Here is an 18,289-nt window from a genome sequence, read left to right as displayed (position 1 = left end):
TTCCCCTCCCCTCTCAGGCTACTTATCCTCACTTCTTTTTCCTCTTTCATTCTGCCTCCATTCCCCGAGTGCTTCTTTTTCATTCTCTACTTTCATCTCTGACCCCACATCTTCCCTTCATCTTTCTTTCTCCCCTCTACCCTTCGCTCCCTATCTCACATTCACTTACCTTCTCTCTCCATTTCGTAATTTCCTGCTTCGCTGCCTCTGCAGTCTCTCACACACACACACACACACACACACACACACACACACACACACACACATAGACACATACTCACACACAGAAAGATGCAGTCTCTCCCATCATCCATCTCACCTACAGTAGCACCACATCCTTCTTAATGTGCCAGCAATTTCTAAACTCTTCCTTCCACTTCTCCTTTGAGTCACCTCGTCGTAGACTCACCTAATCCATTATCTATCTAACTTCTCTCACCTCCTCTGCCTCTGATAAACAAACAGAACTGAAATATATAGACAAATAGGGCTGAGATGATCAAGACTTGTCAACAGTCTAATTGGATCCGTATCCCATTTCTCACAATATCATTAGTTGATCTAAAAACGGTGGCGTGTTCACAGTTCACCTGTACACATACAGAATAAAACTTTGTGCAGACAGAGAGATGGATTATTAAGCGTGAGTGTGCCCTGACCATTCTGGGTGGTGTCTATCAAGTGCAGCGGAGCGCTTCCAGCTAGTCCAGTCTGGAGGGGAGAGGAAGGCAATTTATGTCCGTCAAAGAGCTGAACTCCACCTAAGGGACAGGATGTGATGAGAGCAGAGGGCCATGGCCTGCATCCTAAACAACTCTACGCTTAGGCCTCAACACTCAACAACATGGGACTCCAATACATTTGGATGTTGAACATCGACGTGTTTGTAGCACTGAGTATCGAAAACTCAGGTATCAAACGTTGGCATGGATGCTTGGTCAGATTTTTAATCCAATTTTGCTAATTTCCCACTGTGTTCTATTTAGGAAAGTTATTGTACAGGGGCTTATGTTTAAACTACATGAAACACTTATTCGTTTGGTTTATTTTGTTAAAAAGAGAAAAATGGTGTTCTTGGAAAATATTTTTATATTCATCAAGGCAACGTATGTAAAAAGGTCTAGTTTTGTTATTGACGCTGAAACTCAAAATAAGAGTCCATAGTCACGCTAGCAGCTCTGTTTATCAGGCATAATGTTTACCATGTTCGACATCTTAGTTAGCATGCTAATATTTGCTAATTAGCACTAAACACAAAGTACTGCTGAGGATGATGAGAGAATGTTTTTAGTTTTGCAGGTACAAATTGAAATTTTGAACTGATGATGGCGCTGTGATGAAAAGTATTGATTCTGTGGGGAACATGAATGTCGGCACAGAACTTTCATGGCAATCCTTTCAATAATTCAATAATAATTGTTGAAACATTTCACTCCAAACCACCTCATGATGGTGCAAAAGTCAGGGGATCACCATAGTCAATGGGATTTATCCTCTGGGGATCATGAATGTCTGTACCTAATTTTGTGCCGAGTAGATGTTAGTAGGTGTAAAGCTACTTCACAGGATAAATGAAAACTTTGAGATGCTGTTGGCCCTGGAGGAGAAGTGAAGGGATTACCAAAACCAATGGCCTTCATCCTCTGGGGATCATGAATGTCTGTACAAAGTCCCATGGGAATTCATCCAATAGTTGCTGAGATAATTCTGTCTGGACCAAAGTGGTGGACAGACTGACAGACAGATCAACCTACTGTATAGACATATTGCCATCCCTAGAGACGAATACACAAAATGTGTCACATGTATGAAATATTACTTCAGAGAATCTTTGGATTACAGAACAGGCAGATGTCAGTGTGTAACGATAATTTTAAAGCAGCGCCCCCTCAATCAGTAAATGAAATGCCTTTACCTGGTAGAATACAATGAGTTGATGCATTATCCCTCTATTAAATATCTCAATAATGTCTGTAATAACATGTTTTTGTGTTAATTTCCATGTGGTTAATCAAAATATTAGTTGCTGTATTAAAGTTGTCAGTGGGGATTCAAATAAACAAAGAAATCTGACCAGTGCCGTGTGAACTGTGGAAGAGTATCTGCTCCTGTCGGTCTGCAGCAGCACACTTGAAATAGACATACTGTATGTGTGATTTACTGGATCACAATTCCTGCACTGAAAATGTTTGTCACTATCTCGAGGCAAAATCAGAAAAAAATCAATGCCGGCCTCTGCTGCCTAGGCTACCCTTCAGAGATCTTAGGGGATAGAAGAGACAGACTATCGATCACTTCATCAATGTACTGTTACTTCAGGAGGAGGAGAATAAAGGCTTTTTTCTGAGGGTGAGAGGAGGGGATTTGTGGTTTGGTACACAAGGTCAGGGATAACAGCTGAATACTGATATAACAGTGTAGCAATACCCATGTTGACAGATACATATGTCCTTTAAAGACCTTTCCTTTCCATCTACCATCACTGCCATTGAGCTGTACAAACAAAAACACACATACATTGGAAAACATGTGCATTTACACCTCTATATGTACCAAAACCACACCTACACACACACACAGACACACACACACACACTTGGCACCGCATATACCCCTCCCTTCTCAGGGCCAAACAAGCACCATCATCCTTCAATGTCAGCTCATCGATTGATCCGCTGCTTAAGCCCCTGCCGTGAGTCGGCATTGGTCAGATACAAAGCCACACAAGGCAATTCATCACTGAGCCCCAAACACTTAGTTTGACAGTCAGAGAGGGGGGAGGAGGAGGATGAGGAGGAAGATGAGGAGGATGAGGAGGATGAGGAGGAGGAGAGACTGAGAGGAGATGAAGCGAGGAGAAAGGATGGAGAAGAAAAGTGGAAGGGGAACAGGAAACACTGATAGAGAAAGAGGGATTGATGTAGAAAAAAGCTGAAGGTCTTTTTAAACCCAGCAGCACCTTGTCCACACAGGACGTCTGAATCTGAAATACTTCTTAAGACTCACTGTCAATGATAGCTTGGCTCTCATAGTCACCTCCTGAGACTTTCTACTGCCTCGTTTGTTCAGATGTGTTAATGAAAAGGTGTACAGTGCTGTACCAAGAGAAAGAGATAGAACAAGAAAGAGAGTGCAGCCGAGACCTTTTGGGGCTGGAATTCAGGTAACATGACGGAGGTGGCGCCCACCCAGAGCGGGCACAGGAGCTTGTTAACGATGCCATGCACGTGGTGGAGCGGCAAGGTGTGGAGGATGACGTCATCTCTGGACCACGCCCACTCTGAGACCAGACACTGGACCTGAAGGAGAGACAGGGGAGGAGAGAGAAGATTGGGTCAGCAACCAGTTGCAGACATTTGTTACGATATTTTGTTGTGCTGTGGTGCAGTTTAGTTGTTTAACTTTTTGTTTCCTCCTAAACTGCTGAATTCACCCCTGAATTAGTAATTTCCTGCTGCTGCAAGAATTACCTCTGACAACCACGGCAAACAATGAATTTGGCTGCAGTTGGAGCGCATAATAATAACTCAAGATTATTATAATCTAACTGCATTATGGTCTACTGAGACTCCTGTTGGTGGAGAAATCTGTATACATTCAACAATTAATTTCTCCCTGCGTGATGTGCAAACTGTAAGTATAGAAAGAACACTGATGTTTATCATTCATGTTTTGAAACGCCATCATTAGAGCTGCTCTGAAATTCAGCATCTCAGCATGATGTCACCTCATTGTATGGTTTTAGCAGGTAAGAAGGAATAAAAGAAAAATCTCCAACAAATAACAAAATAGGCTCAGTTCAGTTAGGCTCCTTTTTATTGTTTAAGTGTTTGATTCATCTCGTTTAAGAAGTCAGTTGTTATTATGCAATACCACATTTTAAAGAGGTCCTATTACGCTTTTCCCCTTTCCTTAAGTGTGTTGTATATTTTTTGTGCATGTAAAAGGTCTGCAAAGTTACAAAGCCCAAAGTCCACACCAAAGGGAGTTACTCCCCTCCCCCCCAACATAAACACTGCCTTGCTTGAAATTCTGCCTTTTCTTCTGTAACATGGTGATGTCATCAAGTAACACATTTGCATAATACCTGCAAAGTGGCTAGTTTAGCACGCCCTTAAGCAAAGATAGTTAGAGCGGAGCTGGAGCAGATTCCAAAAAGTTTGGTTTGGTTGACCAATCACAAGAGTGGGCCAGCTGACCAATCAGAGCAGACTGGGCTTTTTGGGGAAAAATATGCACCTGAAAATAAGCATAACAGGTCCTCTTTAAGTGTTGTCATACAAGGCCTGAATTGTAAATAGTGGTTTACTAGACTATTTCTCACAGAAATTGACACCTCAGCTACTTTAGGAATGAAGGATATTAACGTATAATTTCTTCTAGTAAAGTCAATTTTATTTATATACCTGTAGCTCAAAAAAGACAAATTTGTCTTGTACAACATACAAAACCCTCTATCCTTAGACCCTTGATTCAAATACTGAAAAACTCAACTAACTCCCCATTAAGGTTCATTTAGTTGCCGAAATTAAATTTGATTATGGAAGAACTTGAACTTCATCCTTGTGCTCCTAAAACCACTATAGAGCAAGGGAATTGTGTCTGTTTAAAGAGTTTTATGTTGGTGACTGTGAATATCAACTTATCGAGGAACACGTGAAATTTGTGTGTGCTGCCAATAGGCTTAATCTAAACACTACCTTTGTGAAGTGGATACTGTTCAACTAAGAAAAGTTGTTCATGCAACTAAAATTGATTATTTCAAACTTCAATATGTATTTAATTGCATTATATTGTACCAGTGTCCTGGTTATTGTGTCCTGTTCATGTATCTGCTTTGATTACAAACAGTGAAACTTCCACCCTTATGCTTCTGAATGTAAAGGAAATTAATTGATTTTCATTTTACCATTCTTTGGGAGAAAATGTCAAAGACATCAGAAATGGTGTAAGATTGGGATCAGATCTTAAATTTGGAAGTTATACTGCAAATTGATTTTCCTTCCAAGTTTGCCTCAGGTCTTCATTCACATTAACCTGACAGAGGAGCTTTCCAGGGACTGTGACAACCTGATGTTGTTGCCTTCCAGGAAAACAGACAGACTCACTTAATCATTCACTCACTCACTCACTTCCCTGGGCCAACCGGTGACAAATGAAGCTCTGCCTTCTTTCAGAGGGATTTAATTTTCCACACTATTGGACATGTAGGTCAATTTCGCTTAAAAATACACAGGAAAATCTTCGGGAGATAGCTAATGGCATAAATTAGTGATTATTCAGAAAGCTCGGCTAGAACAAAGAGGAATGATGCTAATCAGGGAGTCAAATGTGGGTGTGGGGATGTCTGAACACTTCTTGCACTCAGAAACATGCATACATTTTATGTGTCTCCATATGTTGGAGTTCTGGACAGTCAGTTCATAATCACTGCCTGAACTGCATGAAATATCAAATGTCAAGATTTGAATAAATCAAACTCAGAAGACAAACATGGACAGCGTAACGAAGAAGTAGATGTCTGATTCTGAAGTCACTGATGTCTGAGCTTCCTACAAACACCTGAACACACCAACAAGGAGGCGTTTAAAGCCCACAAATATTCTGATGACAACAAACAGCATGTTCCTATATTTGTAATATTAAATCTGAAAAAAGGGTACGTTTAATAAAGTCCCCTCATATTATTTTTATTTTAATTAACTACCATAAAAATCTAAAATATTTTAAATATTACAGGACTGTTATCAATTAGGGAAATTATTTAACACAGGATTACATAAAGATTATGTTGAACAAAAATATATATATTTTATTGTTTTAATTACTGTGAAACAGTGTTATGTTTAGCTGCTATAAAAGTTTAGGATAAACTAACAGACACAAAGAGTTCACAGACAACTAACACTGCTTGTTATGTTAATTAGCCACAGATTTTTAGTCCATTAGCACAAGCGGTACCATACTTTTCTCTGTCAGAACCAATCTTTTTTCACTGCTGATAAACACGTCCTGTTCGTTAAAGTAGAAGCCAATCAACCTCATTCACCAACATCTTCCTAATTTATTTCTTAAATTTGTTCTAAAAAAAAAGGTCCAAGAAAAGTCTATGAAGTGTTCTTGAACCGCAGAATTATTCATACCTGTATTCTTATAATGATGAATCCCATCGTCCTCGTAAATTGAAAGCACATGCCGGTTGAAGTCAAGAATGCCCAAAAGAAAGTCTAAAAAAACTTCAATAGCTCTAAAGTGGAGTCTGTAGGAAGTGAATGTCATATTTAGTGGTGTAGTGTTTATTTATTTTAAAAGACCATAAGGCTTTGTAAAATGATGAAAATAATTAGCAAAAGATATTATAAATGATAAATAATATTATTGTAATTTAATATCCTATATTATACAACTATAGAATTCATGAAAACAATAACCAATTATTTTAGAGCTGCAACGATTAATCAGTTTGTTGTCAACTATTAAATGAATGGCCAACTATTTTTAAATTCTCTGATTCCAGCTTCTTAAATGTGAATATTTTCTGGTTTCTTTAATCCTCTATGACAGTAAACTGAATATCTTTGAGTTGTGGACAAAAGAAGACTTTGGGCTTTAGGAAACACTGATTGCCATTTTCCCCCATTTTCTGACATTTTATAGACGAAACAACTAAACAGTAATCAAGAAAATAATCAACAGATTAATCGACAATGAAAATAATTGTTAGTTGCAGCCCTAAATTATTTTGCACAAACAAGTCAGCATGTGTGCTCTTGAGTGTGCGTATGTTCTGTTTTTACCTAAAAAAAATCCCAAATAAGAAAACATTAGTGGATGTCAAAATCTTCGTGAAAACTGCATGAGTGGGTTTAAAGAACAAATTTCTTCTTAAAAACAGTCGGTGAGTATGAATCAGATAAAAAAAAGGAGTTGAAATGTAATTTCCTTTGTCTCCTATGTAATTTTGGTTTAAATAAAAGAGAACACTCACCATGGCTTGGATGCTGTTGTGTGTATGTAGGACTCCCTTGGGTCTCCCTGTGGTACCACTGGTGTATATGATCATAGCTGGTCGATCAGCCCAGTCTGTGATGTCTCCTGTCTCCGTCTCTTGGGTGTCTGCCCCATCTAAAGTGCCCAGGTTAGAAGTAGGGGGCAGCGTCAGGCATGGCAGCCCCAGCTTCTGTGCCAGTGGCTCGAGGGTTTCAGCGTAGGGATGCCCCGCCACCAGCAGTGAACTCTGGGAGTCAGAGATGATGTACTCCAGCTCAGATTCAGGGTGTTTTCGGTAGAGTGGCACTGCCGTCCCACCACTCATCCAAGCCGCCCACTGTGCCACTGTATAGGAAGCATCATTAGCACACAGGAAGGAGATTCGTTTTCCTTCCAGACCCCCAAAGTCAGAGTTGAGAGCGGTGCTGATTCTACCTGCAAGACCTAAGCTGCTGCGATATAGCTGCTTGTAGCTGTGGCTGCCACTGCTGTCTATGATTGCAAGCTTATCTCCAAATGCTGGCGCTCTGGTAAACACTGGCTTCTGGTTTATCCTCGAAGATGGTGCTGTAGTCCATCTATGAGCCCCTCTTTGAACCACAGTTCCCAGTAGCCATTGCCCTGGCTTCGATGGGCTGTAAGTTCTGTGAAGAGTGGCTTTCCAGTGAGGTAATGTCCACTTCAGAGAGTGGGAGGCAGCAGCAACAAGTCCTGACAGCATGTTTGAGCTGTTCAGACCCTCCAGAGTCACAACCTCAAGATAACTCCATCGTCTGCCTCTTGCATCTGCTCATATCAGACATCTGTGAGTTGACAAAGAAAAAGAGGAGTTTTATCAAGTAGCACAAAAAGTTCCACATCTTCTCCTAAAGGCAAATACCATACAAATCTATATATCACCCTGACCTCCTTCTGTAATATTTAATTTGACCAATTGGCAATCACTTTTCCTTCACTTACACAATGAACACCTAAATGTGTATTTTGGATGTTTTCTTTCCACTAGTCTGAAACTACTCTGTTATTGAAGCAAAATAGTCAAAAATCTCGATATTGACCAGTATATGAAAAACAATGTTTTTGCCTGGGGAGTCTCGCCTTAACCTATTCTTCAGAAACTTCTAGAAACATGCGATAGTTGCATTAGAAAGGTAACGTTAGATTATGTGCAGGGTCCTCAAGTGCCACTGTGGCAGGTCACTGAACATTTCTACTAGCCACACAATTGTTTTGCCTGCCACTTCTGAAATCTATGTAGAACGCTTTAGAATTGTAAACATTAGGGCTGTGTATTGGCAAGAATCTGGCGATGCGATAGCCCACATATCATGATACAGGGGTTACAATTCAATATATTGCGGTACTGTAAGCAAGGCAATATATTGCGACTTTTTTAAAAATTCAAATTTTAGGAAAACTGTCATAGTATAAAGAACACACCAGCATATGCATTAAATCTGAGTAAATATGTTTTCTTTTTCTTTTTTTATGCAATCAGACTAGTATGATTTGCTTTTTATAACAGAGGACGCATATCTTTATAAATAAAATAAAGTATTGACTGAGTTAATCTTTGCTTGTAAACTATTAATTAGAAATCAATACACGTTTTTTGAGAATCGATACTGTATATAATAAAACATAATATTGCAATACTAATTCTATTTTGATATTTTCAGTCAGTGGTAATAGAAATATGGATCATGAAACCTTAATCCCTGACTATTTTTAATTTAGGAATTGCTAGTTAAGAATGATATTTCTTAATATAAGGAAAACCTATCTGCCATGGTGGCAGGTGACCTGAAATTGTCAACATTTACCCTGTTATTTGGTGCTAATTTCATTCCCTGATTGTAACTAATAGATATCACCATGACACTTCCCTCAGTTGATTACTTTACATTAAAACAATATTGTTTTGTATACAAGTTTTCTGAATTGTATGTTTAAATGTGCAAATGACAAATGAGGCATTATCTAATAGTAACTTTGGGTGAATTTAGGAGAAATCTACAGATGCAAATAGACAAAGTGAAGTAAAATAAATTTTCTTTTCACTAGTCTGAAAGAAGACATGTTATGGAAGCAAAATAGCCCAACATCTCAAAATTGACCAGTGCATGAAAAACAATGTTTTTTCCTGGGGTGTCTCCCAAATGTCTGGCTCAGAGCATGTGCAGTATATGTGATGTAAAATCCCATACATTTGGCAATACAGGTAAATAGGGTAAATAATTGTAACTAATAGATATCACCATGACACTTCCCTCAGTTGATTACTTACATTAAAACAATATTTTTTTGTATACAAGTTTTCTGAAATTGTATGTTTAAATATGCAAATGAGGCATTATCTAATAGTAACTTTGGGTGAATTTAGGAGAAATCTACAGACAGAAGTGTAGTTAAATAAACACCTAAATGTGTATGTTTGGATGTTTTCTTTCCACCAGTCTGAAACTACTAGATTATGTGTAAACAAGTATGAGGTTATTGAGTTTAACTGTAGCCACTAACAACACTAGAAACAATGTCCAGGTACACCATGGTAACGGTAAGGTTACCATGACATTAGACGTTACTTAACAGTTGCTAAGTGACGGTGTCCGGTTGAAGACGACCCTGATACTGAGCAGACTACCGCCCGAAATACGCACAATAAAATCCCCTTTCTACGGTGAATAATACATGAATATGTGTAAAGTAATACCCGTGTTCCGCTGTACACATGGTCTACTTTAATTCCCATTCAACCTTACCAAAACATTAAGCCGGTACGTCTTGTAGTGAAGGACGGCGCAGCAGCATTACTCTTCCGACATGAAACAACATGAGACGTTTGAATGGTTCCTGCCTCTACTGCTGCACACACACTGCAAACCCAGCTCTTGAGTGGTGACTTTAAAAATACAGTTTTTAATTGTCCAAGAACATTGTGTTTTGTTACTTTCATAATAATAATAATAATAATAATAATAATAATAATAATAATAATAATAATAACAATACATTTGATTTGGTACTTTAATAACACTTTATTATTATTATTAGTATTATAAGTATTATTATTATTATTATTATTAATAATAATAATAATAATAATAATAATAATAATAATAATAATAATAATAATTATACATTTTATTTGGTACTTTAATAATACTTTAATAATAATAATAATAATAATAATAATAATAATAATAATTATACATTTTATTTGGTACTTTAATAATACTTTATTAATAATAATAATAATAATAATAATAATACATTTTATTTGGTTGGCAGCGCGCTTGGTGGATCTCTGTTGGGTCTCTAAACTATGGTGTACGGTATAAAACCTACTCTATATATAAAGCGTCTCGAGATAACTTCTGCTATGATTTGACGCTATATAAAAATAAATTGAATTGAATTGAATTGAACCTTTCAGGACACCCAAGGACACCTTACAAGGATACAATTATACAAAAACAGATAAAAACAGCCGGACATGACATGATGTTTTACTTACTCTTGCACATCTCTGCAGATCATTTTTTAAATTGTATTGTTTTTAGGATTCATTATTTCTGTCTTTTTTAGATCATTCAGACTTTTTTTTAAATATATATTTTTTACAGTTTAATGTTACACATAATCTGATGCAGTACTTTACAGGCTACTATATGGAAGAGACAACACAGTAATTTAAACCTGTTTACAAATTTCACAGGTAGGCTACGTTCCAAATCTCATACTTTTACTTTTTACTTTTAGTAAGTACTGCAGCTGCCCTTAGAAATTACGTACTGTTGCATGCAGTATGCATACAATTGGGACATGCCTTGAACTTGACCCTGTTGCTCATATATCCGCTGCGCATAGGATTGTGGGTCAGAATAGCCAGAAAAGCATGCTGGTTTGCATAATGCAAAATGCGACTGGATGTAGTAGGACATCCTGGTATATTTGGCATAGCCTACTGCATTTGACACCCGAATGTATTGGAACATACCAAATCTTTTTCTGGCATACTAAATAGTATGGTAGTATGGGTATTGGAATGCACAGCTAGTTTCAGATAAATGTATCATTGATTACAGAGCTACTAGCACGACTTGTTGTTGTTGTCTGCCATCCTGTGGCACTTAACTCAGCTCGGTGGCTGTTGGCAAGACCCGCCACCATTTCTGAGGACCTGCAGATCCAGAGACGAGGACAGGGAGAGGAAGGGAGAGTGCAGCATATATGCAGCTACCCCACACAGATCTGTGTTTGGCTTTAGATCCCATGCCAGTCCTACTACTCAGTGTGCCAACTAGCTTGGCTGGCTTCATCATCACAGTGCAAGTGGGCACATTCAGCCGCCAGCTGGCAGTCGCGTGCCTCAGATAAGAGAATGGTACAGACATGGCACACGTTCAAAAAGTTTTCACTTCCCTCCCCAAACCCCCTACACTGCAAACGATGATGGCATGTTCCTAACGAAATCGGTGCCTTTGTTTCAGAGAACTCCCCTCCACTCTCAGGAATAGTATCGTCAAAGACCACTCGTTCCCATTCGTGGGGAAAACGCTATTCAAGGGGATGCTATGCTACCCCTGCAGCTATGTAATTTCCAGAGACTCTTTTATTTGTAGGGCATTTGTACAGTCTTTTTTGATGCAGATGGCACTGCCGCATTTTCTAAGGATTCAACCTAAAAATGACCGAATGTCGTCGCAGATGAAACGAAATCAGGTACAGACGACCCATGTTTTTTGGATTTGTTTCCTGGAAGTTGGCCATATTTTTGACATGCGTTATATGGGGACTTGCATTTGAGCCATTGAGGGAGTTATCTACAGCTACTGGCGACATGAAGAGTGGAGGATGATAAAGGGCATCACGTATATGTCTATTTGTCAGGGGTGAGAGGACGAGACATGGCTACCATAAGGAGTTATGGTTGCGGTTATGGCGAAAACATGATTAGACAGAGTATCTAGCAGAAGCTGGCATTCTGTTGCAATGGCCTGCTGCCAACACGCCATTCAGCAACGACCACCTGAAAGGAATCTCGCCACTGATGGGCAGGACGGCCGCGAGCCGGCGCCAACTCCCGTCTTGGCAAAGGACTGCATCTGAGGAAAAGAGAAAGAGGGAAAAGAGGGGACCCCCCACAGATCTGTGAGAGAGGCTGAGTTGGTAACACAAACCGTGGGGAGTACCCAAGCATGTGTCAGGTTGGCATCAATGTGAGAATCTCTTGGCAAGCGCTTCGTTCTCTCCCCTCCCGCCCCAGCTCACACACAAACACACTGTTGCCCTGCTTGGAACACATGGTACATCAGCAGCGGCATCTGGCCGCGCTGACTCCTGGCAGCTGCGCTTCGTCTTCGCCAGTTGGGAGTCTTGGCACTGCCACTTCATCAACTACCTGTGGCTCCTCCTGGGTAAAAAAGGCGAAGCGATGAATTATTCCGAGGCTGCAGCTGCAAACTTGACTTTCATCCAAGAGATTCACTGTAAACATATGACTGCCTCGCAGAACACATGCCACCCACATACTAATGCACGGTTGACAACACGGCTTGTATTCCATGCAGAGGGACTCTCAGTGTGTCCTCGTGTGATGGCGTGGTTCATTTGAGGTGAAAGATGAAGGATGCTCTGCGATGATCCTTGTTGTATCTACGTAAAATACAAGTGCTTTTAAAGAGGAGACATATCTCACGGAAAACTGGAAGCCCTTGGCTTACAAAAAGTGCTTTTTAAAAAAGTATCAAATCAACAAAAGCACAGTGAGCAATAGACAAACATAAGTGGCAGTCGCATTCAGAAAGGCAATGCGTTTTAGACTCTTCATCAGGCAGCATTGGACCTTCTCTTTGTGTTGGGAAATGGTGTTGAAAGATCAAATCAGGTAGCCAAGGATTACACTGAAAGGAATTTCTCTCCCATTTTTCTAATGAACAAACGGACGAGTGACCTTTCAACTCTGCAATTAATGCTTCACGTTCCTTTTCTAATGGAGGTTTTGACAACCAAGGACATTTGCCTGAAGCGCCCTGAATGCGTTTGAGCTGTGACAGCTTTGTCTGAAGATTACCTTATTATTTCAGTGGCACATATAAATTTTTTTAACCTTTTGTCTCGGAATATACCATCTACTGTCTGGATAAGTCCATTTCATCACTGAGGGTGCATTAACCTTTCTCCTGTCCAGGTTCTCCTGCACTCTCAATTGATTTTTCTTGTAGTGAAGCCCTTACATTTCCAGGGCCAAAACCAAAAGCTTTCAATGCTATCCAAGTTTCCAAGCTTTGGGAGCGGCACTTTGTAAAAATAAAATTTACAGTGTGTTTATTGTGATCACAGTTTTAATGTGCAGTTTTGTGCAGTTTTAAATGGGCAGCAGTGACTCAAGTTATTGATGATATAGTTTTGGGTATGTTTATACATGAAGTAAAGTCAAGGGAAGCAGTAGAGGGAAGAGAGGTTAAAAAAAAGCAGGAATATTTGACATCCACTGGAGTTCGTGGTGCGCTCTCGGCTACTCGAGCGCACCATGACCCCATTTGAATCCAGAACTTCTTGTGTTGGTATTTATTTCTAGAATTGTTTCAAGAGAAATGTTGGCAAGCTGTTAAAATCTGTCAAAAATTTGACTACACCTCTCTTATACACACACACATATTCTCTCACATTTTTCTGTGGGTGTTAGTCATCTGACAGTGACCCAGTGGGAGTTTTTTTTTCCATCTGTGTCGGTCTGACCCATTTTAGCCCTCGGCCATGTCCAACTGTTCCGTTTCCCAAACATATGTGCGGTGGCAGGGGGATAAGCGAACCGTCGCCGCGCGGGGACCTGCAGACGCACACACCGCGGATATGACACTGGACCCTGCTTTCCTGTCTGTCTGCTTCCCACAGCATATGTCACCATCAATACTGGCCCCAAGGATTCACACTTTAGTGATTTGACAAAACACCACTACTACTGCTGCTTCTCCTTCTCCTGCATGGAGTCAAGGATGTCTGTCTGTGTTATAAATATGATTATCAGAGGAAACATTTTGGATTATGTGTTTTATTTTAGTTTTTATTAAGGCTGTCAATCGATTAAAATATTTAATTGCAATTATTTGCATGATTGTCCATAGTTAATCGTGATCGCAAATTAATTACACATTTTTTACCTGTTCAAAATGTACCTTAAAGGGAGATTTGTCAAGTATTTAATACTCTTATCAACATGGGAGTGGGGAAATGTGCTTGCTTTATGCAAATGTATGTATACATTTAAAATTGGAAATTAATTAACAGCACAAAACAATGACAGATATTGTCCAGAAACCTTCACAGGTTAGTATAAAAAAATATCCTCAAATCATAACATGTCAAACTCAAGCCCAACAGGCAACAACAGCTGTCAGTGTGTCAGTGTGCTGACTTGACTATGACTTGCTCCAAACTGCATGTGATTATCATAAAGTGGGCATGTCTGTAGGGGAGACTCGTCAGTACCCATAGAACCCATTTTCGATCACATATCTTGAGGTCAGAGGTCAAGGGACCCCTTTGAAAATGGCCATGCCAGTTTTTTATCGCCAAAATTTAGCATAAGTTTGGAGCATTATTTAGCCTCCTTTGCGATATGCAAGTATGAAATGGTTGGTATCAATGGATTCCTTAGGTTTTTCTAGTGTCATATGATTCCAGTATATTCAGTTTAGTTTATCAGTTTTGCTTTAAAACTGAGCCCAATACATACATAAAAATCGCAAATTGCGTTAATGCGTTAAAGAAATTTGTGGCATTAAAACAAATTTGCGTTAACGTGTTAATATCTCGTTAATTTTGACAGACCTAGTTTTTATTTATTTCTGTTAATGCACTGTGTGTGTGTTTACTGTTAGACAATATTTACTTTTTTTCAGTTCTCATCATGACTCTACATTTCATTCATTGCTTAACCTCTCTCATTCAATTTTCAGCTGTATTTCTTCTGTTTCTACTGGCCAGCCTCTGATTGGGGCACTTGACTTGGTGGACAGACTATCTGCACTATCTGTGCAGATCATAACACGAGCCAGTGAGGGCAGAATAGGCCAACCAGAAGAGGGATTTGTTTTTTTTTCCAAGTGGTCCATGTTGGCAGATGAGATGGTATCACTGCACAGAGCCAGGGCCCACTGGGGACTGTGGGGTGTGAGGCACATATGGGCAAACAGGCTGCTGATGAGCTGCTTACATGAGCCTCTCATCATGGCCTCAGAGAGAGATATCTCCACTAGAGGATCTGAAGTGGCTATATGCTGTGGGTCTGCTTTGTTTGGGTTGGCACAGGGTCTAAAGAGCAGTTTGTTTGCAGAGACCCTTTATATTTTTTATATAAACGTCGTACAAATTCATCGGGGACAAACACTCTATAGCAATAACGGTTCTATGAAAATGCCTGCAGCTTGTTATTGTAATTTACACGTTCTGTGGATTAACTGAAGCAGACGGCGTGGTCAAATGGATGGAATAAAGTTTATTTAACTGTAGTCTTAAGGTAACTCACCCTAAATAAATGATATCCAACTTCCTGACCTATAAGCTTCACATCGCTGCAGAAATTTTTTGATGGCTCTCCACTAATGCCTTATTGATTCTCCTCTTTCCCTTTTAACTCACACACATGAAAATGGAAACTATTCCGCTATAGACAGACGATCAGGACTTCCGCTTCAGCTCACTAACTCCGTCCTGCATCCTCAACAATATGCTGCCTCTGAACATTGAAAGGGTTATAGTGTACAAGCGAGCATGCCAAAGGTGCTTATGGTTGCAATATACTACTGTACATCCAGATGTAAAGTGAAATATTTCGTTGTTCTATCAATTTTTTTAAGCATGTTCATGATACAGCTTGGATAAAAATAGATGCTCTGAGTTCACATCAGGATATGGTTGTTTTTAATCCCACTGAAAGCCTTGCAAATGTTTGCCATGTTTAATGTCTGTTTAGCTTATGTGGACATGGAAGGGAAAAAATGCATTTTCCATACATCATCAATTTATTTTATTTTGCCATGCAAAGAAACTTGGCAGGCATCTTTCTTTTTCCATCCTCTGCAAACATGCACATACTACCAGCACACACACATTCATGAACACACACACACACACACACACTGAGGCTGCCAGGCTGCTTGGGTGGCGTGTTGTTCTCTGGGAGACAGTGCCATATGTTGTCTAGCCTCCCAGGGAGGGCAGAGCCTACCGCTGCACCGTTGTCCCGACTCTAAGAGAAGCCCACTGCGGTGCAACACCTCGCCAACTGGTAGTCCTAAAACTCAAACTACTTCTGTGCATTTTATATATAAGATTGGAGACTGCCCTTGCAGTGCATGCACTCAGTGTGACATTGAATGAATGTTTATCTTGATAGCTTTCAAATTACAGTGTTTTAAAGGTATAAACTATCCAGATTTTATTAAAAAAAGAAACGTTTATTTTCAATAATTTATAGTTTTTTGTTCTATTGCTAACACACTAAAATGACACATAAAGCACAATTATTGAAACTGACACTCAGAGAGCAAAACCTCAGTTGGAGTCTCCAAAACTGGACCACCTGCCCAAAACGCCTAATTGTTGACTCATCAATAAGGATGTAAGCACTACAGTATATAAAGACCACAGGTGAGTATCTGTTTACAACAACAATGGAAGCCAACATACAGTAGCAGCGAGAGGCCTGTTCTCAAAAATGTGTATTAGCAATTGAAAAATACTATAATTAATGTTTTCTTTTCTGTCTCCACAAATGTTTTCGCTGTTTTTATGTACTTTATTCTGTTTAGTTCTGTTGTGATGTTCAGTGCAAAATACAACCTTTGGACATGCATGGATTTACTGACTGATTTTTACAATGTGGAGAGTAATATCTGAAATATTTCAGTGTGCAATTTATTCATGTACTCGACTTTAACAAGAAACCTGAAAAAAACCCAACCCAGACTATATCATTAGAAAATTAGAAATGTTACAAAGTGTCATTGAGCACAGCAGTGTGTAACTGGCTTAAACAGAATCAGATCCTATGAACCATATGTGTGCCATACGGTGACAAATTTGGGTTTTTATAAATTATTGTATAGTTTTAAATGAAGTGTTTCATTTTGCAAAAAGATCTGAGGTGTTCTGCTACTTGTGTATGTGGTTGTGTCAATTGTGTGTTAGTGTTTTGACAAAATTGTGCTGAAGCAATCGTAAAAACCGTAACCTTTATTCAGACAGATTGAGGAACAAGAGCTCTCTTTTACAAGTGTGCTAACAATGCAAAAGCATTTTTGTTTTCTTGTAATTTTTCAAGGAAAGAAAGAAGGAATGCATGCAAACACACTGTAACAGTGTGTGTGCACTTAGCTCCCAGCATCCGATAGGACGACAGGAAGTGCTGTACCAGCAGTACAGCGTGAACACTTGTGGCAAACTGTAAACAAGTAAAGAGCTGTTGAGATGGATTCCAGACAAAGGCTAACCTTGCAGTGAGAGGACCTGTCAATGCCTCTGCACACCTGCAGATGAGAAGTCTTGAAAAATTCATTATAGCCAGGCAAAGTGAAAAAAAGCTTTTGTTCTGTTGTGCCTTCTTAGGTATTTTAGAGCCCTTGGATTTGTGGTTTCTTCAAATTTTTAAGAGAATGAGAGATAAAAAAAGAAAAAAGTAGAATAGTAAAGTGCAGAAAGATGAAAAGAGTGTGTTTGGATATCTTTGGTCAGGAGTGGTGGTGATGTTTGTTGAGAAGGGGATGACGGAAAGAGTGAGTGTAAAGAGCGTGTTTGTGCATTGACTTGAGGGGCAGGGGACGCATGTTCAGAATTTATCTTATCGGTGTGTTCATTACTACTTTGCATTTCAGGCAGAGAGCTCGGGTGCTCCACTAAATCGCAGGAAGGATTGTTAGACACGCGTGTTATTAATTTTTTCAGGGTCCCTGTGGCGTCTGTATGAATCTTAATGCTGCTGACTGGGCTGCAGCTCTATCGACTTTCTTTAAAATATGAAGAAGCTTTGCTGGAAGCGCCTGGGGTCATTAGCTGAAGAGTAGGCGCAAATCCCTCACCGAGGCTGCTCCGGCTTCGCCATGTTAAATGTGCTCTTAAAATATTCATAATCATACTCTTGCCTGCACACACGCACACGCACTCACACACACACACATATGCACACAGACAATGCACCGGGGACATGAGGGGATCAATATTAAAATGTATTCCTCTTTTGGTGTGCGGTTAATTAGCTGCGGTTCTTTTAAACCGTGAAGTTTGAAAACAGATT

The 18,289-nt window shown here is 39.5% G+C and overlaps 1 protein-coding gene across 3 annotated transcripts in view; it reads right to left on the bottom strand.

The window, feature by feature from the left end:
- Positions 1 to 9,858, bottom strand: part of acsf3 (acyl-CoA synthetase family member 3) — a 39,189-nt gene extending 29,331 nt beyond the window's left edge. For 2 of the 3 annotated variants that reach the window (XM_074615368.1, XM_074615388.1), the window contains exons 1-3: positions 9,753 to 9,858; positions 6,989 to 7,776; positions 3,144 to 3,299 (exon numbers count right to left, since the gene is read on the bottom strand). In XM_074615368.1, the coding sequence (XP_074471469.1) occupies positions 3,144 to 3,299; positions 6,989 to 7,711 (879 nt within the window). In that variant the 5' untranslated portion in view covers positions 7,712 to 7,776; positions 9,753 to 9,858. Of the gene's footprint in view, positions 1 to 3,143; positions 3,300 to 6,988; positions 7,777 to 9,703 lie in introns of all 3 variants that reach the window. The other variant, XM_074615378.1, reaches the window with a different exon arrangement.
- Between the last annotated feature and the right edge of the window lie 8,431 nt (positions 9,859 to 18,289).

Source organism: Sebastes fasciatus, chromosome 2, assembly GCF_043250625.1.
Source record: "Sebastes fasciatus isolate fSebFas1 chromosome 2, fSebFas1.pri, whole genome shotgun sequence".
Lineage (NCBI taxonomy): Eukaryota > Metazoa > Chordata > Actinopteri > Perciformes > Sebastidae > Sebastes > Sebastes fasciatus.
This window is presented reverse-complemented; position numbering and strand designations above follow the sequence as displayed.